This window comes from Bombyx mandarina, chromosome 24 (genome assembly GCF_030267445.1).
Source record: "Bombyx mandarina strain Sakado chromosome 24, ASM3026744v2".
Taxonomy (NCBI): domain Eukaryota; kingdom Metazoa; phylum Arthropoda; class Insecta; order Lepidoptera; family Bombycidae; genus Bombyx; species Bombyx mandarina.
The window spans coordinates 9,055,623-9,080,044 of record NC_143230.1 but is presented as its reverse complement, the minus strand read 5'-3'; the positions used below and the strand labels follow the sequence as shown (position 1 = coordinate 9,080,044).

The 24,422-nt window shown below is 43.3% G+C and overlaps 1 protein-coding gene across 3 annotated transcripts in view; it reads left to right on the top strand.

Annotated features, from left to right (window-relative positions):
- The first annotated feature begins 357 nt into the window (after positions 1–357).
- LOC114241653 (uncharacterized) overlaps positions 358–24,422 on the top strand; it is a 101,869-nt gene continuing 77,804 nt past the window's right edge. For all 3 annotated transcript variants that reach the window (XM_089737844.1, XM_089737845.1, XM_089737843.1), the window contains exons 1-2: positions 358–556; positions 8,143–8,508. In XM_089737844.1, coding sequence (XP_089593970.1) covers positions 8,150–8,508 — 359 coding nt within the window. In that variant the 5' untranslated portion in view covers positions 358–556; positions 8,143–8,149. The remainder of the gene's footprint in view (positions 557–8,142; positions 8,509–24,422) is intronic.

The window sequence follows — 24,422 nt, the reverse complement described above, 5'->3', positions numbered from 1 at the left end:
ACAAGAAGGTGCTTCTTACCGCCACACTCCATTATGCATTAACGAGAGAAAAACAGAAAAAAAACTCAGTTTAATATTGTTACGATGAAATAATGCACTTTTACTTAATTAATATTTAATTATTTATATATCGTCCGACCATTGGTCTATGAAGAATAATTTTGCACGTTACTATGTCTCGCATTCATGCACCTGGCGAGATATTATCCCGTCTACTCATTAATTGCGAAAATCGTAACAGCCGTACATTTTTTATGAAGTTTTAACCTTTATTTATAATTGAAATAAAGGCGACAATCGCTTCGTGCGGCCACAGAGAAGCTGTGGTCATTCTTGACAGTTTCGAAAATCAGTTTTAGTATCAGCCGAATCGCCGGCTCTAGTGGACGTGTGGGGGATTTTACGCGCGCCGTGAAACCGCTAAAACTACACGTCAGTGTTTAACTTTGTCTGAATTTTGTGAAAAATAATTATTAGAATATCTGTGAATGAGTTTTGATCGTGATTACGTACAAAAATATGGATATGAATAGTGTTTGAAGAATTCAAAATTCAGGTTGGTTGTTTTTTTTGTGTGTTTTAATATATAAAAAAAATATTCGCAATTTTTTTTCAGTACCTAAGTACCAGATATCTAAATAGTTTCTCGGTATATTTTTTCTTCTTCATAAATACGAGCGATTTATTTTAAATTTGTCGTTCATAGAAGTCATCAAGCAAGTCACATTGCCAATAAGTAAAACTTATTCATTCATAAAATTAAATGCGTTTACATAAATTAAGCTAATGTGTTTCCAAAAGTCGTTTAGATTGTCTGTAATTGTTTTTTTTTTCGTGAAAGGGCGATTTGCGTTAAGATAGAGCTATCAATAAATCGTACAGAGAAATACGAAATACTGAAGATTCATTTTTGAAATCGAAAGAAATAAATGTGATATAAATACTATAATAAAAAAAAATGGCTTTAGTAGAACCGTGAAAGGCTATTTATTGTGCTTAAGCGACCTTTTTGCAGCTTTACCGAAGAGCCATTTAAAGCCATTTTTTACTGGTGGTAGGACCTCTTGTGAGTCCGCGCGGATACGTAGCACGAGCCCGCCTATTTCTGCTGTGAAGCAATAACGCGTTTCGGTTTGAAGGTCGGGGCAGCCGTTATAACTATACTTGAGACTTTAGAACTTATATCTCAAGGTGTGTGGCGCATTTGCGTTGTAGATGTCTATGGGCCCCAGTAACCATTTAACACCAGGTGCAAGGGAAAGTCGAGGGCAAAAGATCTCGCGGACGATCTCCAACACGATGGACCGACCTCATAAAATCTGTGACTCACTCCAACGTAAATGCTTGCTCTCACTCTGCGAAACATCGTGCCACATGGCGTCGCATCGCGAGAGCATCGATATCGCAGGATCCGACTGATGCATGACCACGACCACTCTGTAAAGTGTGTACGAATAGGAAGAAAAATTTACATTGGCGGACTTAATGCCTAAGGCTTTCTCTACCAGTCAACCAAAGGTAGTGCAGAGTGGATAGTGGTGGCTGCAATGAAATTTATGTTAAGTTATAAAAAGTGTACATACATACATACATACATACATACATACATACATACATACACACACATATATATACATACATACATAGATACATATAAGGTAATGACACATCTTCTTGCCCTAATCCTACATTACCTGGTCGGCGCAGCATATCCTCTCCCCACTCTGCAGAGTGACTCCTCACTAGTTTTTTTTTTGTTCCAATTTCCACCACCTGGTGTTAAGTGGTTACTGGAGCCCATAGACATCTACAACGTAAATGCGCCACCCACCTTGAGATATTAGTTCTAAGGTCTCAAGTATAGTTACAACATGGCGTGATTGTTAGTAAATATTTATTTATTATTTATTTATTTATCGTGGCAGCTTTTATGCCAAGACTCACTAGTTACCGCTTAACGCATGACGAGCCGCTAACTCCTTTGCCATGCCGGGCAAAAAAAAAACCGATTCAAAATACGCTTCCGTGACTCATTTATGCTCAACGATTAAAATCCAATTTTGATCACTCTGTATAATACTTTAAACTGTACTTTACACTTAGCTGTAACTATATACAGAGTGTATTTTTTATGAAAAAAAAAAAATTGGCAGCACCTTACCGCTCGCGCTGGGCGGAGTCTGTAGGCGTGGCTTGATGAAGAATCCTTAAAGTTTCAGTACTTAGCGGAATGCGTGAAACGTGCCGACATAAAAGTTTGTTCGCTACCAAAATTTTACTATATATACAAGGGCGGGATTATAAGTAACTAGCCTAACAATAAAACACTTAACTATTCGTGATAAAATAAATTTTATTTTTCGACATAGTCTCCGTGAACCTCTACGCACTTATTCCATCTTCGTTCTAAAGCTGTAATGCCTTCCATAAAATTATATCTTTCGAGGCCTGCAAAATACTCCTCTACAGCAGCCATGACTTCATCGTTTGTGGCAAATTTCTGTCCGTCTGTGAAAATATATTTTCAAATGACAAAAAATCAATAAAATTTTAAAACGCCACCAAGTTCAAATTTAGAACACAGGTGGCCAGAGATACGAATTTAAAAATGACATATATCTATTATCTATTATTTATATATATATATATAAAAGAAAGTCGTGTTAGTTACACTATTTATAACTCAAGAACGGCTGAACTGATTTGGCTGAAAATTGGTGAGGAGGTAGCTTAGAACCAGGAGAAGGACATAGGATACTTTTTATCACGTTCCCATGGGACGTGACATAAAACGTGGCATAGCAAAACGCAACTGATATGGAATAACAAAACGCAACTGACACCTAAACATAATATATTCTATGGTTAATTATAGTAGAATTTTGAAGTTGACCGGTTGATGTGTTTGAAACAAACCGTGTGGCGGAACAAAGTTCGCTGGGTCCACTAGTATTTTATAAATTTTAACTTTTTAAATAGTAGAGGCTAGTTACTTATCATCCCGCCCTCGTATTAAAACCTGAAGCAAAAACTTTGTACCCCTTTTTACGAAAATTGCGCGGACGGAGGAGTATGAAATTTCCCACACTTATAGAGAATATATAGAAGGAGTGCTGAATGTTGTGGATGAAGGAGTGTTGAATGAATGCTAAAGACACAAGTTTGCGCGTTCACTGCGAAGAAGGACCCCTTTGTCATGGCGCCGCAATTCCAAGGAGTATCCCTGCAAGCTTCCGGGAGTATCGGGATACTTGGGGTCGACATTTCGAGCGATGTCCAATTTCGGAGTCATTTGGAAGGCAAAGCCAAGTTGGCGTCCAAAATGCTGGGAGTCCTCAACAGAGCGAAGCGGTACTTCACGCCTGGACAAAGACTTTTGCTCTATAAAGCACAAGTCCGGCCTCGCGTGGAGTACTGCTCCCATCTCTGGGCCGGGGCTCCCAAATACCAGCTTCTTCCATTTGACTCCATACAGAAGAGAGCCGTTCGGATTGTCGATAATCCCATTCTCACGGATCGCTTGGAGCCTCTGGGTCTGCGGAGGGACTTCGGGTCCCTCTGTATTTTGTACCGCATGTTCCATGGGGAGTGCTCTGAGGAATTGTTCGAGATGATACCAACGTCTCGTTTTTACCATCGCACTGCCCGCCACCGGAGTGGAGTTCATCCATACTACCTGGAGCCACTGCGGTCATCCACAGTGCGTTTCCAGAGGTCTTTTTTGCCACGTACCATCCGGCTATGGAATGAGCTCCCCTCCACGGTGTTTCCCGAACGCTATGACATGTCCTTCTTCAAACGAGGCTTGTGGAGAGTATTAAGCAGTAGGCAGCGGCTTGGCTCTGCTCCTGGCATTGCTGAAGTCCATGGGCGACGGTAACCACTCACCATCAGCTGGGCCGTATGCCCGTCTGCCTACAAAGGCAATAAAAAATAAAAAAAAAATGTTAATTTTTTTTGCCAATTATGCATTGAAATTACGTTAAATCAATAATAAAAAAAACATTACACACACTACCATGTATTTGACATACACTCACATGCACACTATTTCTTTATTGTCAAACTTTTCTTATCACTTATAGTCTGTGGTCAAATTGAGAATAGATTAAATATTGTTTGTCTTTATTAATTAATATTTGTCTAAGGTGTACATAGTCTTGGCGAAATCTGTGATTACAGAAGTATAATAGTCATTAACAATAAAATCATAATAGTGTACAACCTTATAAATTCGACTATAATTAATTGGAATTGTAAGTTTGTACACTATTATGATTGTATTTTATAGTTCTATAATCACAAATTTCGCCAATATTACAGTATAAAAATATTAACAAAGACAAACAATATTTAATCAATTCTCAATTTGACAACAGACGTCAAGAATCAGAACCGGGGTCACCAGTGTGGGAATGACAACAAAGAAAAGACCTTCCATCGAGCGGGTGGTGGATATTACTGCCAGACCGACGACCCCAATGTTGTTCGGAACTCATGATGATAGACTCTATTATGAGTCCGCACGGGCAGGTACCATCACCCTACCTATTTCTGCCGTGAAGCAGTAATGAGTTTCGGCTTGAAGGGCGGAGCAGCCGTTGCAACTATACTGAGACCTTAGAACTGTATTGCATTGATGGGTGAACGAGCTCACGGCCCACCTAATGTTACGTGATTACCGGAGCCCATAGACATCTACAACGTAAATGCCGTCACCCACCTTGAGATATGAGTTCTAAGGTCTCAGTATAGTTACAACGCTCTCGCTTAAGCCTAATAGCTTTTCACCCCTCAATATAGTAATATTATAATTAAAAAAGACACGCAGCTAAACCGTAAAAGTGATTTTAATAATTAAATTGTGAATGTTAAGTTGTGAATTAAGTTGTGTATTAATGCCCTCAAGTGTATTAGAATTAGCGACAACGTCGCAAATTTTCTATCTGTTTAAATCAGCCTTTCCCAAAGTGGGCGATAACGCCCCCTTGGGGCGCTTCAGGCTTAAAGGGGGCGGTAAAAGGCCCAGAAAAAAAATTGGGGCGTTGTGTAGAGACTTGAGAGGCGATTTGTAATTTCATCTAGAAATACTCTTAGACACCGACTGAGCTCTCACTATAGTGGTTTTTAAGTAGGTGAAATAATTGGGGGCGCTGAAAAATAATTTATTCTCAAAGTGGGCTGAGGACAAAATAAGTTTGGGAACCCCTGAATTTTAAATTACAAGAGTCATGATTCATAATATGTAATTGTTTCAACATTACAATGTAGTACACCTAAATAGGTCGGTGTATTTATTCGGCTATCATTACAGTGACCATAATTTATTTTTTATCAATACTACAGGGTAAAGACCAAAAATAAAAACAAAATGGCCTATCATATTTATTGGCTTAAGCGACATTTTTGCAGCTTTACCCGAGAGATATTTAAAGTTTAAAATTTGGAAAAACATTTTGACTGCAAATAGTTGAAGAAGGTTTTTTTGTTACGACATTTCTGCTCCATTGAGTAAACTTAATTGAAGTTCAATTAAAAACATTGAATTGTTGATGCTAATAGCAAATAAACAGGACCTTTATTTAGGCACAAAGTTAAATGTCGCGTATTAAGCGGAATGTCGCTTAAACCAAATAGCCATAGAATTACATTTGAGAAATTAAAATTTTAGTATAATTTAAATTTTATTAAATAACAGTATACAAATACAGAACAAATGAGACCTTAGAACTCATATCTTAAGGTGGGTGGCGACATTTACCTTGTAGATGTCTATGTGCTCCGGTAACCACTTAACATCAGGTGGGCCGTGAGCTCGTCCTCCCATCTAAGCAATAAATAAAAAATTAAGGCATTTTATAAAACAGTGTTGTCCTCCCAAAAAGAGCATTAATGGTCACCGTATATATAACAGACATTGTGTTTCAATTGTTTTTTAGCGTCATGCCATTAGCGATTTCGGTAAGAGGTTTTGATTTAGAATTTTCGGGTCTACCACCAATTACACTATTGAGAATCAACACACAATTAGAAAGATACTAGTGGTAAGACTTCTTGTGAGTCCGCGCGGGTAGGTACCATCACCCTGCCTATTTCTGAGGTGAAGCAGTAATGCGTTTCGGTTTGAAGGGTGCAGCAGCCGTTGTACTGTAAAAACTGAGACCTTAGTAGTCGTATTTCAAGGTGGGTGGCGGCATTTACGTTGTAGATGTCTATGGGCTGTGTCTGTGAGTTAAATTCCGACGCCACCTCTCAATCTGGGCAGTGGCGTTCACATTCAGACGTCCATGCACTCCTGCAATCAATCCGATCCACTATTAATAGAGATTATTTTGAATATGTCTTTTGTATTAAATAAGACTTAGAGCTCGTTAGGTATAGACAATTAAAAAATCTTTATTATAAAATATTCTCTTTATTTTTGGCTTTGATGAGTGGACGAGCTCACAGCCCACCTGGTGTTAAGTGGTTACTGGAGCCCTTAGACAACTACGACGTAAATGCGCCACCCACCTTGAGATATAAGTTCTAAGGTCTCAAGTATAGTTACAACACCTGCCCCACCCTTCAAACCGAAACGCATTACTGCTTCACGGCAAAAATAGGCTGGGCGGTTGTACCTTCCCGTGCGGACTCACAAGAGGTCTTACCACCATAACCTAAAGCTTAACTTTTACTTCATACACTCATCATCAATTTCACTTTTGATATTTAAAAATAGTCCAAATGTCAATTTATGACTATTTTATGCTCTTATAACCCTAGTTACCAAGTTAGGTGGGGAAAAAAATCTCGAAATACCAATAGGCTGACCTTTCGAAGCATATACCCTACACTCCAAAATAGGTAGGAACGTGGTACCTACTCGTGTGGGCCCAAAGTACGGCCTATTGCTTGTAAACAAGTCTGGGCTATAGGTCCAAGCCAAATCGGCTCAAAACACCAAGAACATTCTAAATCCTTTGGTATCTCATTTTTCAATGCGCCTACAGTTTTGAATTACAAAGAAATCATTCTTGTCATAACGCTTGTGTTAACATTACGGGAGTTTAGCCCTTATTGTGAAGGATTAAAGATGTTTACGCTTCAAATACGAGACGTACATGAGCCGTTACGTTTTAGCTTTCGTAATACGAGCTTTTTTAAGTGACGAATCAGCGTTTTTCTAGGCGCCATTTTTTACTGCGAAGTTAGATTTTTTTTATTTAGAGAGAGAAAGAGAGAGGTTCTATCCAAAAGAAATAAAAATGCAAAACATTGAATACAAAAAAATAAGTAGAATGGGTGGTCTTATCGCTAATAGCGATCTCTTCCAGACAACCATCAGGTGGATAAGAAATATTTTAGGACACAAATTACACGCGGCGTATCTATCGTTTGAAATATATGCACACATACACATAAACATATTATTATATATATAGTATATTTATAAGTATCTTTAAATTAATACGTGAAGCAAAAACTTTGTACCCCTTTAGAGACCCCAGACGGAGGAGTATGAAATTTCCCAAACTTATAGAGAATAGAGAGAAGGAGTGCAGAATGCTAATATTTTTTTAGTATCCATAAAAAATACATAAAATCAATAACAAAAAAACATACACACTATCATGTATTTGATACAACACGTACATATAAATATACTCTTTGTTTACTGTCAATTGTCAAACTTTTGTTATTGTTTAAAGTCTGTGGTCAAATTAACTTAACTCTGTTTCTTATTGTTTTCCCGTCTAATCTGGTAAACTAAAGGGCTATGCCAGCCTAACCACAGCGAGTAGGTGAGCTCACGGGGCTCTGACCAGAAGACGTTGCGACCCACTGAGAAAATCCGGCGAGAAACTCAGTGGGCTGTGTCTGTGGGTTACGAAAACTGTGAACTTCAGATTCTCTACGTAGAGTTCGACTGTGAGATATTGCTTGTAATACTGGTGGTAGGACCTCTTATGAGTCCGCACGGGTAAGTACCACCGTCATGCCTATTTCCGCCGTAAAACAGTAATGCGTTTCGGTTCGAAAGGTGGGGCAGCCGTTGGAACTATACTGAGACCTTAGAACTTAGAAAACCAAAACTATAGTCTCTAACGGGAATAGATTTGTTAAAAAAAAAAATGATCACGTACCTTTCTTTTGTTGCAGGAACGATATGGAGCTCAAAACACCGAAGGCGAAGAAAAAATCCAACTTAGCTAAACTCATATCTTGGGGCAGAATGTTTCGGACCCCTTTGCTCATTCTGTTCTTGCTCGGCACGACCAACTGTCACGATGACAGCGACATTGACGTGTCCGAGCCGAGCCATCTTAGGCACAAGCACAACCACATACAGCCTAACGTGAACGAGACAGTAAAGAATAAACTAAGTGATATAAAATATTTGAGGCGGCATTTAAATAAAGAAATTGTTAATTTCGTGATGACTGATTACTTAGTCGACGGTGAAATCGAGAATCGGGTCCATTATAACGGCATTACCGCAAAAGAGACTTATGTTGGAAGTGACGGGTGAGTATTCAAATTAAAAAGCAAATCCTTAATGTCATTGTCATACTGATCATCTATACTAATATACCTAGTCAGGTCATAAATTCTGTCACACGTTTAATGTAAAATAATTGAAACAAGTTTATTCATTATGTAACCATTCATATACCAAAATGAACTTAACAAAACATAGATTCTTATGACACTAAAGTTTATTCAAAATGACCTCCGTGATTTTGAATACAGGCCTTCAATCTGCGCGGCCAGTCGTCTATCGCAGCACGAACGAGGTCCATGTCAATATCGGCGGCTGCCTTAATCAAGGATGTCTTGAGTGACTCCAAATTGGGATGAGGCTTTGAGCACGCCTTTTCCTCCAAGTGTTGCCATATCTTGTAATCTAACGGATTCAAATCTGGACTGGAGGAGGGCCAGTCTTCGTGCCGGATGAAGTCGATTTCACGCGCCGCCAGCCAGTCTTGTGTGCTCTTCGCTCTATGGGCTGGCGCCGAATCTTGTTGGAATACCCAGTGCCTGTTATTGAACATGATATGAGAAACAGGTTCCACAAGGTTCGTCAGGACTGCATTTTGATACACAACTGCATTCGTTTTTACACCTTTCTCACAAAAATGTTCCTCTGTTAAGCCCCAATAAGAAACTCCCAACCATACCATGAGCGAGGATGGAAAATGACCTCGTTGGACAAGCGGAATACGGTTGCTCGCTTCTTCACTACTGTGTGCGTACACCTTATCATTTTGTTTGTTGTAGCTCTCTTCTACGGTAAAAATTTTTTCATCTGAAAAATGAATTTCCCGATATTTTTTCCCGCGTACCGCTTCAACACAGCGCGGCATCTCTTCAGTCTCAGGTCCATTAGACGAGCATTCAAACGATGTCCTGTTTTTCTTCGATATGCCCGAAGCCCTTAGTCTTCATTTAACACCCTTTTCACCGTGGTTCTGCTTAACCCCATCTGAAGGGCCAACAGTTTCTGCTTACGTTTGGGATTTCTTTGAATTCGCGCCTTCACAGCTTTTATCGCTGCTGGAGTCCTAACAGACCGAGGGCGATCACTTCTTGACCTGTCATCTACACTAGAGTCTTCATTGTATCGCACGGGTAGGTACCACCGCCCCGCCTATTTCCGCCGTGAAGCAGTAATGCGTTTCGGTTCGAAGGGTGGGGTAGCCGTTGTAACTGTACTGAGACCTTGGAACTTATATCTCGAGGTGGGTGGCACATTTACGTTGTAGATGTCTATGGGCTCCAGTAACCACTTAACATCAGGTGGGCTGTGAGCTCGTCCATTCAACTAAGCAATAAAAAAATAAAAAATAAAAATTACTTTATACAATCTTTAATCCCATGCTTCATTTAATAAATAATCCAATGGCTCGATAAAATCCGTACCACTCTGGATACCACGGCAAGGATACCAAGATGGCGAAACATCATCCAGAGAAAAATAATGGGAGGGATGGTCACGACCCTCAGACTTGGGGAATGCGACTCAATAATGAGGACAATTTTTAACTATGGCGGCACGCAAAAATTTTGCGGCCCTATAGTTGAGAGCCACTGCTTTAAATGATTGGCGAACTCAGGACCGGACTGGTGTTGAGCTGTGACCAAATATAGGCATTGCAACGTAAACATTACCAACCTTGCTTGCAAAAGCCAGTAGTAATTATCTTAACTTGATTTTCCCAATTCTTTCCTCGATCCACGCCATCCGTTGATGCTTTAAGAGCAACTGCGTGTGCCTCAAGAAAAAATATTTGAAAATGAAGAAAACTACAATACTACACACCGGTAACAAAGTTTCACTTAAAAAATGGCGCAAAAATCTTTCACAACGGTAGGCAGGCTTGGCTCTGCCCTTGGCATTGGCATACGGTACATACACCAAAACAACATTTTTAACAATTTTTGTCTGTCTGTCTGTTTGTTCCGGCTAATCTCTGGAACGGCTGGACCGATTTTGACGAGACTTTCACAGATAGGTAGCTGATGGTATAAGAAGTAACTTAGGCTGCTTTTTTTAGACTAGCTTCGCCCCGCGGCGTCACCCGCGAACATCGCGGGACTCAGCTGTCAATAATAATATAATTTAATGTTTCCGAAGCGAAGCGAGGGCGGGTCGCCAGTTGTACATATAGATATAATTTTAAAGACAAGACTTCGATGCGTTGCTGTCTGTTTGTTCCGGCTAATCTCTGGAACGGCTGGACCGATTTTGACGAGATTTTCACTGACAAGTAGCTGATGATATAAGGAGTAACTTAAGCTTATCTTAGAAAAAAATCTGAAAGTTTTTCAAATTTTTTTTTTTTTCTTTATTTCTTAGATGGGTGGACGAGCTCACAGCCCGCCTGGTGTTAAGTGGTTACTGGAGCCCATAGACATTTACAACGTAAATGCGCCACCCACCTTGAGATATCAGTTCTAAGGTCTCAGTATAGTTACAACGGCTGCCCCACCCTTCAAGCTGCTAGTTATAAATATAAATGTTGCGTATCTATTAAGCGAAATGTCACTTAAACCGAATAACCTTTCACCCCTCGATATAAAGATAACAAACACCCAGACAAAGAATAAACATATCTACTATATAATATTGGTAGGCAGCGGCTTGGCTCTGCCCCTGGCATTGCTGAAGTCCATGGGCGACGGTAACCACTCACCATCAGGTGGGCCGTATGCTCGTCTGCCTACAAGGGCAATAAAAAAAAAAACTTATTCATCACCCAATGTTCGCCCGAAGTGAAAATCGAACCCATGACCCCCGGCCCACCTGACGGTATGTGGTCACCGTCGCTCATGGACGTCAGCAATGCCAGGGGCAGAGCCAAGCCGCTGCCTACCGCTTAATACTCTCCGCAAGCCTCGTTTGAAAAAGGACATGTCATAGCGCTCGGGAAACACCGTGGAGGGGAGCTCATTCCAAAGCCGGATGGTATTTGGCAGAAAATATCTCTGGAAACGCACTGTCGATTAACGCAGCGGTTCCAGATAATATGGATGAACTCTGCTCCGATGGCGGGAGGTGCGACGGTAAAAAGGAGATGAAGAAAAGGATAATATTTGTTTATATATTAGTCGACTATTATCAAAGCTGGCAATCTGACTTTTGGACAATTATTGGTAAATCAGGAAAACGAATTATTGACTTTGAATTCCATTGGCAGTCACAAAACTCTTCGGAACGACATATTAGATAAATAACAGGTTAACTATTAACCTTTATTTAATGCAGGTTTTGAACCGTATTCTTTGAAGGAGACGATTATATTCAAATCAATCTGTATTGACATATCAATAACATTTTTTGGTCCAAATGCACAGATTGCCACCTTTGATAATAGACGACTCATATATTTTATATGTATATATTTATGATATGTATATGTATATATTTATATGTATATATATATATTTATGTATATGTATTTATTTAAGTACGAGTATTTGTATCTATAAATATTATGTATGTTACATATACACATATATTTAGGTAATATCACCTTCAGACTACACCTACCAAGCTTCATCTCTGCACTCCCCTAAGGTAGACTATTAGAGAATGCCTATTTTTTTTTTTTTTTTTTTTTTAAACCTATGCTGATAGCCTTGAGAGGCTATTTCAGCTTCACCCTAACGTTAGTAGGTGAGCTCGCGGGGCTCAACCGGAGAGTTGCTAACACTGACCCTAGCAAGAGCAGTGCTTCGCAGAATCTACCACCGGATCGGAACGCGACCCACTGAGAAGATCCGGCGAGAAACTCAGTGGGCTGTGTCTTTGGGTTAGTTCGCTCGTCGAGCCCTTCGTCGCAAGCGACGGGTTCGACGAGGACGGTGACCGGTGCTTGTGGTGTCTAAAAGCACCGTTAATGGATCAGGAGGATCCGTAATGACGTGCTTTGGGCGACGTCGACGGTTTACCATTCGGTCTACTGGGTCGGGTATGTAATTTCCAGCGGCTACGATGAGAGGGTTCTCATGTCGTGCCGCCTTCTCAAAATGGCGCAGCGATGCCGACTGTAGATACTTACTAAATGAGTCGAGCTCCAGGTCATCGTGGAGATCCACATTCCTAAGGAACCATGGCGCTCCGACGGCTATCCTGCAAAATCGTGATTGAATAACCTGAAGGGATTTCAAGTGGGTGCGGGCTGAGTGAGCGAACACTACGCTTGCATACGACATGACGGGGCGTATACAAGTTTTGTAGAGAGTTACCTTATTGCGGAGGGACAGTTTGCTTCGACTACAAAGCATTGGATAGAGTCGTCCTAGTATAAACGCGGCGCGGTCGCGTACCGTTTTTATATGGGGACGGAATGTCATCCCTCTGTCGAGGGTGACGCCTAGATATTTGACCTTCGAGACCCACGGTATGGGCTGGCCAAAGAGAGTGATGAGGCTAACGGCGGAGGTGTTTGCGCGCCTACTACGGAGTGGGATGCTCGACGTGATGTTCGGAGGGCGACCCCTTTTGAAGAGCACCGCTGCGCTTTTCGTGGGGTTGATGTCAATTCGCCACTTCCGGAACCACTGTCCCATGGTGGCTACTGCGATCTGGAGTCGCCGATGAAGCAGCGACATCTTCCTACACGAGTAGTAGATAGCCGTGTCATCGGCGAAGAGCGCTAGATGGGTCTCCGGAGACCGGGGTATATCATTGATATACAAACTAAATAATAACGGGGAGAGCGCGGAGCCTTGCGGGACTCCGGCGGTCAGTTGACGGGGACGAGAACGAGTTCCCTCTACTCGATATCGAAACGAACGGTTCGACAAGAAGTCTCGTATGATGAGCACGAGTCTGTCTGGCACTCCCATGTTGTACAGTTTATAAATTAAACCGTTGTGCCAGACTTTGTCGAACGCCTTCGCGATGTCGAAGAAGAGGGCGCCGGTCGGGATTTGTTTACGCCTATTTAGTCCTATCAGAATGTGCTCCGTGAGGCGGTGCACTTGTTGTACGCACGAGTGCTTAGAGCGGAATCCGAACTGTTCGTCTATGAGAATTTTGTTCGCGGTAACAAAATCCCAGAGGCGTTTCCTAAGGAGCCGTTCGTAAATTTTTCCTATCGTCGAGAGGAGACTAATCGGACGGTAACTAGAAGTTTCGTTTGTCGGTTTGCCCGGCTTATGTATACCGATAACGTCCGCTTCTTTCCACACCGCGGGAAAGATGCAGTGCGTCATAGCGGCATTTAAAATTGTAGCCAACATTGCTATCAGTTGGACTGGCAAGAGTTTTAGCGCGCGGTTGTGGATGCCGTCGGAGCCGGGTGCCTTCCTAGGTTGGAGGTTGTGGATCGCGTCTCTAACTTCGTCAGTGGTAATGGGGGGTAACGCGTCCGTGGGCGGCAGGGAAGCTCTGCGTTCGACCTCCCTGTCAACTAACTCGGTGTGTTCGGGGTCCGCGTGTTGAGTGCTGGTGGTGCACTGCTCTTGCAGTGCATCGGCCAGCAGCTCAGCCTTGTCATCGTCATCGAATGCCGGTGGTTGGCCTGAAGGGCGTATGAGGGGAGGCATAGTAGCGGTAGTTTCGGATTTGAGAGTCCTAGCTAGTCGCCAGTATGCTTGGTGGGAGGGCGTGAGTTGTTCTAGATAACTATGCCAATTATCGTTACGCGCGTCGCTTAAGCGGGAGTGGACTTCGCGTTGTAGACGACGCATCTGAATCCGGTTTGAATGCGTGGGAAGACGATCGTAGGCCCGGATTGCCGCGTTCCTAACTCTTAAGAGATTCCTAAGATCGGGGGACAGTCTGATGCGGTGGAAGCTGTCCTCCACATCGACTTCTTTTGAAGATCTAATGATCGCGGAAGAGATGTGATCGGTAATGATGTTTATGGATTCGACGGTGTCCTCGGGGGATGGATTCGAATCCGGGCCGCAAGGGAGGATTGGCGGAGCGGCATCGGCTAGGCACGTGCCCAGCTTATTCCAATCCACCATGGTCCTCGTAACAGTGACTGGGTTGTGAGGGCGACCGAGCTGCATAACGACAGGTCGGTGGTCTGAGTCGAGCTCTGACATTGCTTCGATGGAACGCAAGCGCAGAGTTACGTTCCTAAGCAATGCCAGGTCTATAGTGCTCGGACGGAGCGCGATGTTATACGGATAACATGTTGGAGTTGGGGGACCGACTATTTCGAAGGTGAGGTCGTCTATAAACGCGTCGAGACGCCTACCGTTAACGTTTGTACGATGGCAGTTCCACCTAGTGTGGTGGCAATTTAAATCGCCTGCCAGGATGACGGAGTCTCCCATGCCGAACAGTGACTCGATGTCACTGCTTAGGAGGGGCTTGTCCGGGGGGAGATAAACGGATGCGATGACGATCGGCTGGTGTCCCGTCAGCGAGATACGGCACACTGACGCCTCGATATGTAAGAGCGAGGGAGTATCGAGAGGGACAACGTGCAGGACCCGTCTATAGTAAATGGCAGTCCCGCCTTTGGAGGCGGTGAGTCTGTCATTCCTAACCATGACGTAGTTCGCGACTTTCGGGTCGCGACGCGAGGGCTTCAGACAGGTCTCCTGCACTAACAAGATATCTATAAGATTGTCGCGGAGGAATTCGAAAATTTGATCGCGTTGCCGCGCGAGTCCGTTAGCATTGTAGAATGCTAACGTAAGGGAATACGGTTTTTCTCTACCTTTTTGCGCCATTGATTACCGGTAAAGATTTTACAACGTACGCGACACGGACTCGTAAACGTCCATGTGATCGAAAGCGGCCGCGAGCCGCTGTTCGGGGGTTACCGACCTACGGATAGCGTCAGCGAACGATCGCAGACGGTCGAAGTTCACCGCGGTGACGAAGTCGCGCACGAGCGCGAAGTCGTTGGCGGCAGAGGGTTGCGGGGGACGGAACGCGGGCGCGGGGCGAGGTGCGAGCAGGGGCTGGGGCGCGGGGCGTGTCGCGAGCGGGGGCGCGGGTGCGGTTTGCGTTCCCGCCTTCGTATACGGCAGCGGCTTTTTCCACGCTGAAACCGTGGGAACTGCAGCCGGCACGAAGGCAGGTTTCGGCACTGAGGGTGCCGAAGTCTTTGGGCCGACGGTTCGCGGAGCTGGGAGGGTTGAACGCTTGCGCGGAGCCCTAGGACATCCACGGTAGTTCGCGGGGTGCCCTTGCTTAAGGCATAGGACACAGCTTGGAGGTTCGGTCGCGGTTTCCCTATCTCTAACGCAATCTAGCGTAGCGTGATCGCCGAGGCACTTCACGCAGCGGGGGCGCGCGTGGCAGTTACGCGCCGAGTGGCCATAGAGTTGGCACCTGTAGCACTGCCCGGGAGTGCCACGCTTATGGGGGGCTTCGATGGAGACCCCGGATAGGCCGCAGACTGTCGAGAGGCATGAGATCTTCTTTTTGGCCTCCGGGGTTGGCTCCAACGCGACGAGTATCATATTATAGGGCTGTTTGCCCCGCCCGCTGTGCATCCGGTGCACACTAACTATCGGGAGGGCCTGAGCGGTCAGATCCTCCTTAATGTAGTCTATTTCGAGCTCCTTAGGGACTCCGCGTATTACTACGCGGAGCTCGCGGTCCTCCTGAAGAGCATAGGTGTGAAAACCTATGTTCTCCTTTCGGAGGTATGCTGAGAGGGCCCTATGGTCGCCCGGCGTTGCGACCTTGATCTGAATCCCATGCGCGACGTTACGCGCATGGGTGTAGTTAATTTTATTTGCCTGAAGGGCCTGGGACACGCGATTCCACGCTGTCTTCTCTTGAAGTATCAGCGGGGGCGGGGCAGCTACTTTGGGAGCGGGCGCGGGTTTGGGACGCGGCGGTGGGGTTACGCGGCGCGCGGAGTCCGACTCCGGTGTTACGACTACCTGCGGGCGGGAGGCGGTCGCGGATTTAGTCTGTTTCGTCGTGGAGCTCCGGGACTCCACGGCGCGAGTACGCTTTTTGCCGCGCGTTACGGTTTGGAACCCATCCAAAGTTCCAGGCTGAGGGCTTGACGCGGATTCGAAATCCATCTCCGATTCGGTATCGAAGCCTGAACTCGAAACGATCGAGGTCGCGACGGACGAAGCGCGCGATGACGTAAACGACGCGGGCGCGGGGGTGGGGGTAGCGCTAGGCGCTTCGTGAGTCGCATCGTCGGAACGTGCGCTCGAACTTAACGCGGCAGCGGGGGGCGCGCGGCGTGCCTCCGAGGCACGGTTGAAATACGCGGCGACGGACGCGGGGGGGGAGGGATTGCCACGGGAGGCCCTATAAGCTAAGTACTCGGCCCTAATTGACGGGTACCTATCCCGGAGGAACCCGACAATGTCACTAGCACTTTCACTGACACTTTCTTCATGCTGCATTTTCGGTCTTCTTGCCCGGGGGGGCGGCCCCGGGACTTTTGTTGAACTCGCCGAAAGGCGAGGCCCCGGATAGGATTTGTAACCCCCCTGTGCTGCAGGACAGCAAGGAGCAGGGGGGGGGGGGGGAATGCCTATGCCGTGAAAACGGCAATCGGCGGGGAAAAGGAAAGGAACCCGCTCGGGCTGTATAGTGCTACAGCAGGCAGAATCGCGAGCGTCTAGTCTTGAAAAAGACTGTTGTTTTGGGAAGGGTTAGGAAATCGCTAGCCTGTGATAGTGCCACAGGAATCGTAGCGATTGGTTTTGTCTTGAAAAAGACAGTTGGTAAAGGGTGGGTTCGCGGTTACAATACTTTAGCGCACAAAAATGGACTCCGAGACGCAAATCGCAAGCGACCAACGGATCGGAACGTCCGCATTACCGAATTGTAAGCACGATGTATTCACGGTCACTACACTGTCGAGCACAACTGTGAGTTCAGAGACGCAGCTCGCAAGCGGGCCACGGATCGGAAAGCACGTCCGCGCACGACCGAGTCGTGAGCGAGAATGAGAATGCCTATAGCATTAAGTCCGCCTTTATACTTTCTAGTATATGAAGTTATAAATAAAAAATAAAAAAATAAAATAAAAAGGAGATGCAGGACATTAATTAAAAAAAAAACGGTAATCGTGACTGTTAAGAAACTAAAAATACACTTGATTGCTTGCATTACAAGCGCGCAGCGAGATATGGTTCACGTCATTTAACAGCTAGACTTATACAGTGTAAACAAGGCTTTATTTAGTGTGAGCGGGTAACATATTATTATTGCGCTGCAGTGTTAAGGTAAATGTTTTTATTGAGCTGTAGTCTGAATGCGCTCCCGGTCCTAAGCGGTCGGCGGTGCCTATGGATATCTTTACTCAAATTTTATATATGACGTATTGTGTGCATACCTAACCCATGAATCAGCTCGCTGAGTTTCTCGCCGGATCTTCTCAGCGGGTCGCGATTCCGATCCGGTAGTAGATTCATTCGCAAAGCAGCTAGTCTTGAGTTGTTAGGTCTCCTTCGGAGGCGCTCGGGCAGCTGTTAGCAAATCCCACCCCTCCTGGCTGAGCCTTTGCTCGCCCACCTGTCCTGGTGAAACTGGAAAGGCCTCCGGGCCACCAGAAATCCTTCAATCATAAAAAAAAAAGTGTACGGGTAAGCTTTTTTCCCCTACCTATTCTAGTAACCTCGAAGGGTTATACTAGATTCTCCGGGCAAGTAGGTGAGCTCACGGGGCTCTAACCTGAGGACGTTGCTAACACGAACCCTAGCAAGAGCAGTGCGTCACTGAATCTACCACCGGATCGGAAACGCGACCCACTGAGAAGATCCGGCGAGAAGTTCAATGGGCAATTTCTGCCGTAAACCAATAATGGCTTGAGGCTTGAAGGATGCGACAGACTAACCAACACTTACTATTTACTTAACTAAAATTAGTTAAACTTAATTGAAATTAATTAACTAAAATAATAAATTTAATAAAACTAATAAAAAAAACTAAATAAAAATAATTAATATAAAAAAAAAAAAAAAAAAAGTTTACTATAATTAATCAGAGTTCGGTAACTATTTCCTTAGTGTTGTTGTAATTGTTAGTTATCTTTTATAACTTCAAGGCATACAAACCAAGGCATTTGAAGTCGTCGTGGCCTAAAGGATAAGTCGTCCAGTGCATTCGTGTTGAGCGATGCACCGGTGTTCGAATCCCGCAGGCGGGTACCAATTTTTCTAATGAAATACGTACTTAACAAATGTTCACGATTGACTTCCACGGTGAAGGAATAACATCGTGTAATAAAAATCGAACCTGCAAAATTATAATTTGCGTAATTAGGTGGTAGGACGTCTTGTGATTCCGCACGGGTAGGTACCACCACCCTGCCTGTTTCTGCCGTGAAGCAGTAAAGCGTTTCGGTTTGAAGGGTGGGGCAGCCGTTGTACTGGTAAAATTGAAACCTTAGAAGTCATATCTCAAGGTAGGTTGCGGCATTTACGTTGTAGATTTCTATGGGCTCCGGTAACCACTTAACACCAGGTGGGCCATAAGCTCGTCGTCAATAAAAAAATAAATTAAACAATTGTTTATGACGGTACGCAAGAGAAATCATGAATAGAAATGAAAAGTGAGTCTTAATTACTGATACTATGAAAGTCAATGATAACAATCATTTTAAAAACAAAATGGCGTCGGTCGCACCGTCACATACAATTGAGCATTGGACCTTATTTCTCTAGATGAGAATGACGCAAAACAAACCAACCCATATCTTCTTGAGCCCGCAATTTAAAGCTAAATCAGGATACTTTTTTACTGGTGGTAGGACCTCTTGTGAGTCCGCGCGGGTGGGTACCACCGCCCTGCCTATTTCTGCCGTGAAGCAGTAATGCGTTTCGGTTTGAAGGGTGGGGCAGCCGTTGTAACTATACTTGAGACCTTAAAACTTATATCTCAAGATGGGTTAGCGTATTTAGGTTGTGGATGTCTATGGGCTCCACCAGGTGGGCTGTGAGCTCATCCACCCATCTAAGCAATAAATAAAAAACAGCCAATTACGCACATAGCAAAAAAAATACATTTTTCTTTCACTAATATATTGTAATGTCCGAAAACAACACACCATATTCGTTTTTTGGAAACGGCTAAAACAGCACCCTGTATTAAAAACATGATCTTGAAAGTATCTTTAGAATGTATGTATAATAGTTTTACATTAAAGAAAACGAAATTAGCTTTAGTGCGCGCTTCTTATACATTACGTAAGGAATTTTGTTTTTATAAAAAAAATATTTTTATAGTCGACTATGAAGTTAATTATTAACAAAACATAGGCACGTTTATCTCTAATATTAACTAACCTTAGAGATTGTAACTACGGACTGTGTAGGTACTTAGTGCGAGTTTTTTTTTTACTTCTCGATCGCGTAAAAGTTAACTCGAATTTGTATGGAGTTTGAACAGCTTTCCTTCGTTTGCCGCTAGGGGCGCTGTTCCAACTCTATACAAATTTGAGTTTGAGTCCCCTATACAAGATGGCGCTCCTCACCTATACCCGCCATAGCAGAACGCGTCTGACACGCGCAGATGTCAAATTGTCAAATCGGTATCTCTAAATTAATACGTGAGTCAAAAAGTTTATACCTCTTTTTACGAACAATGCGCGGACGAAAGAATATGAAATTTCCCACACTTATAGAGAATATAGAGAAGGAGTGCATGACGTATTTTTTTTTTAAATTATGCATTACGTATTAATACACTAAATCAATAAAAAACATTACACACATATTATACACTATAGCCATATTTTTTTTCCTACCTAATCTGATAGCCTTGAGAAGCTATTTCGGCGTAACCTTAACTAGTAGGTGAGTTCACGGGGCTTAAACCTGACGACGGTGCTAACACGAACCCTAGCAAGAGCCGTGCTTCGCCAGAATCTACCACCGGATCGGAAACGCGACCCACTGAGAAGATCCGGCGAGAAACCGGTTGTATAAGGGATGATTTTAATGAACCAATATCTGCATTTGTACACGTAACAACTACGTCAGTGTGCTTAGTGCGAGCTTTTTAACGTTCTCGATAGCGTAAAACTTAATTCAGATTTGTATGGAGTTTGAACGTTCGCCTAAGTTTGCCGCTAGGGGCGCTGTTCCAACTCCATACAAATTCGAGTTAACTTTTACGCTATCGAGAGCGTTAAAAAACTCTCACTAAGCACACAGAACACGTTAACGAGATGTAAACGTACAAACAAAGTGTAAAGCATTCGGAACATTAGAAATAATGTAATGACAATAATAAACGAGCCATTAAACTATAATAGTAGCTGTAATTAAACTGAAGATAATTATAAAAATAGCTGGCTTATATTAATTCCTCTTCTTAAATTATTTACGATTAATATGTTATCATTATTTTTGTGTTATAATTTTTTTTTTTTATTGCCTTTGTAGGCAGACGAGCATACGGCCCACCTGATGGTGAGTGGTTACCGTCGCCCATGGACTTCAGCAATGCCAAGGGCAGAGCCAAGCCGCTGCCTACCGCTTAATACTCTCCACAAGCCTCGTTTGAAGAAGGACATGTGGAAACACCTCGCTCGGGAAACACCGTGGAGGGGAGCTCATTCCATAGCCGGATGGTACGTGGCAAAAAAGATCTCTGGAAACGCACTGTGGATGACCGCAGTGGCTCCAGGTAGTATGGATGAACTCTACTCCGATGGCTTGCGGTGCGATGGTAAAAACGAGACGTTGGTATCATCTCGAACAATTCCTCAGAGCACTCCCCATGGAACATGCGGTACAAAATACAGAGGGAACCGAAGTCCCTCCGCAGAGCCAGAGGCTCCATATCTCCATATCTATATATTAATACGTGAAGCAAAAACTTTGTATCCCTTTTTACGAAAATTGCGTGGACGGAGGAGTATGAAATTTCCCACACTTATAGAGAATATAGAGAAGGAGTGCAGAATGCTAATTATTTTTTAATTATGCATTAATAATACATTAAATCAATAAAAAAAACATTACAAACACTACCATGTATTTGAAACACACGCTTATAATTATATACTCTTCGTTTATTGTCAAACTTTTGTTATTGCTTGGTCAAATTGAGAATAGGTTAATATTGCTTATCTTTAATATTATTTGCCTATGGTGTGGTTTTGGCGAAATCTGTAACTAGAACCATAATAATGTTCGAACTTATAATTCAATCAATTATAGTCGATTTTCGACTACTCCGGGACAGCTAGTTATTATACATCCCTTCCCGTAATTGAGATGAATCGTAATAGTTTTCAATCTGCACACCAAAATTCTGCGGTTTTATATTATTAAATGATTATTTTTAAGTTATTTTCTCGAAGCGTTAATGTATATGAACAGTCTGTTATTAAGTCAGCAATGAATTAGCGGTTAATCCAAATCTGAATTGCACATGATCCAAAACCACGGTGGTAAGACCTCTTGTGAGTCCGCACAGGTAGGTAACACCGCCCCGCCTATTTCTGCCGTGAAGCAGTAATGCCGGTTTGAAAGGTGGGACAGCCGTTGTAACTATACTGAGACCTTAGAACTTATATCTCAAGGTGTGTGGCGCATTTACGTTGTAGATGTCTATGGGTTCCAGGAACCACTTAACACCAGGTAGGCTGTGAGCTCGTCCACACATCTAGGCAAAAAATGTTCTTAAATTTGATTTTTTTCCGGGTTTCCCTACTGGGAAAGGAAGTCAAGTTTAATGCGGAATGTTGGTATCGATTGAAAATATGACGTTCATTCGAATTAATAGCGTTGTGAAATCGATTTCCGTTTTTAGATTACGAGAATTAAATTACAATAAAATAGACATTAAATGTCGTCTCTTAGTTTCTACAGACACAGTACACCGGAGATTTATTTAAAATTATAATAAATAGTCAAATTAAAACTTTATATGCGTCTATAGGTATCAATCATTCAGACAAAGAGCAAACAAAGTTGTTCGTCCCACGCATGGCAGGCCAATGTGGGATTTTTTTGTTGTTGTTTAGATGGGTGGACGAGCTCACAGCCCACCTGGTGTTAACTGGTTACTGGAGCCCATAGGTATCTACAACGTAAATGCGCCACCCACCTTGAGATATAAGTTCTAAGGTATCAAGTATAGTTACAACGTATGCCCCACCCTTCAAGCCGAAACGCATTACTGCTTCACGGCAGAAATAGGCAGGGTGGTAGGTACCTACCCGCGCGGACTCACGAGACGTCCTACCAGCAGTAATTACGCAAATTATAATTTTGCGGGTTTGGTTTTTATTGCACGATGTTATTCCTTCACCGTGGAAGTCAATTGTGAACATTTGTTGAGTACGTATTTTATTAGAAAAATTGGTACCCACCTGAGATTCGAACACCGGTGCATCGCTCAACACGAATGCACCGGACGTCTTATCCTTTAAGCCAAGACGACTTTTTAACGAATTGAACTAACGACCCTCAGCTTATTAGAGCCGCTAGCTTATACTTAGTATCCGAGAAAAAATCACCAAGCACCCATCACCTTACAGATGTCCATTCCGAGATATAGGCCTCCACCAAGAATCGCCACATTGAGCGGTATTATATTACCTGCATCCAGCTGATTCAACCTTCAACAGCTTATCGTTCCATCTAGTGGGATGCCTAACCAAGCTACGTCTTCTAGTGCGCAGTCCCCTATCGAGAATCTTTTAGCCCAATGGCCACTGTACTATGAGCAACGCGTCTACCCCCTGCCACTTCAATAGCGATTAGGACTACTTTGGTTACCATGGTCCTCCTTCTACCTTCTTCTCTGTCTTTCGCATCTCCTTATACCGCATGTCTGATTGTCGTCATGATTCCTTTTTTTATGATTGAGAGTTTCCTGGTGGCCCAGAAGCCTTTCCAGTTTCACAGGACAGGTGGGCGAGTAAGGACTCAGCCAGAAGGGGCGGGATTTGCTAACAGATACTCGAGTGCCTCCAAGGGAGACCTAATAACTCAAGATTAGCTGTTTTGCGAATGAATCTACTACCGGATCGGAATCGCGACCCACTGAGAAGATTCAGCGAGAAACTCAACGGGCTGATGCTTCCTTTTATGGGCTATTGGTCATTATAGTGAAGTACGCTACATTTTATCCCGAAAAAACATTTTGTTCCCGCGGGAAAGCACGCTGATTATTTGCCGTGGCCACGCAAACATCGCCGCAGGTATCGGCTAATTACCTACCTAGCTACTAAAATAATACGAGTTTTGAATGCATAGATTTTCATTATTCGTCAAGGTCCTAATCTACCGGATATCGGATAAAAACGCAGCATCACAACCGACCGATTGGCCATTCGCTTCACTGCTTCGCATCACCAATAGCGGATCTCCGAATAATTGACTTTGCATTAGTCGTTTGCAAACTTTAACAAGTTTATAAATATGCTGTCGACGCGATGCCAAGTGGCGTGATCCGATTCTAAATTTAAACAAATTGATGGACCATTCCTGATGTCGAACGTGACCTATATTAGCGTTCGTTAATGCTTACCAGTGCTCATTAGTGAACCCGGTAAAGTTTAAAGAGAATTTAAATTGAGAACACTTTTTTTGTTTGTGAAAACTTACAGCGTGCTCGTAGTCTATCTTTTAGATTTATCACAATGGCGCGACTCTTAATATAGACCCGATTTCAGTGCCAAGGCCGGGCTAGAGCGACCTGACCGCTCGATTCGGTTGCGACAAAAATAATGTTGCATCAAAACATGAGCATTGGCGCTAATGTTTTTAATTGTAATTGTCCGTTTCATTGGCTCGAAGGACCATAAATGTCTCACTCACAAAAACGATATTAGGAATGATGATTTTTTAAGTAGAAATAAGGCCGTATAAAGCCTTAATATTAGAAGGATTGATTGTTTGGCAGTTTTTTGACAGCGGTGGAAGATCAGAATAAGTATAACAAAACCGAGAACTACTTTTAAGGTTTAATCTCGCATTTTTTACTATCATTATATTATGGCTGACCCGTATCGAAAACAATACAGTTTTCG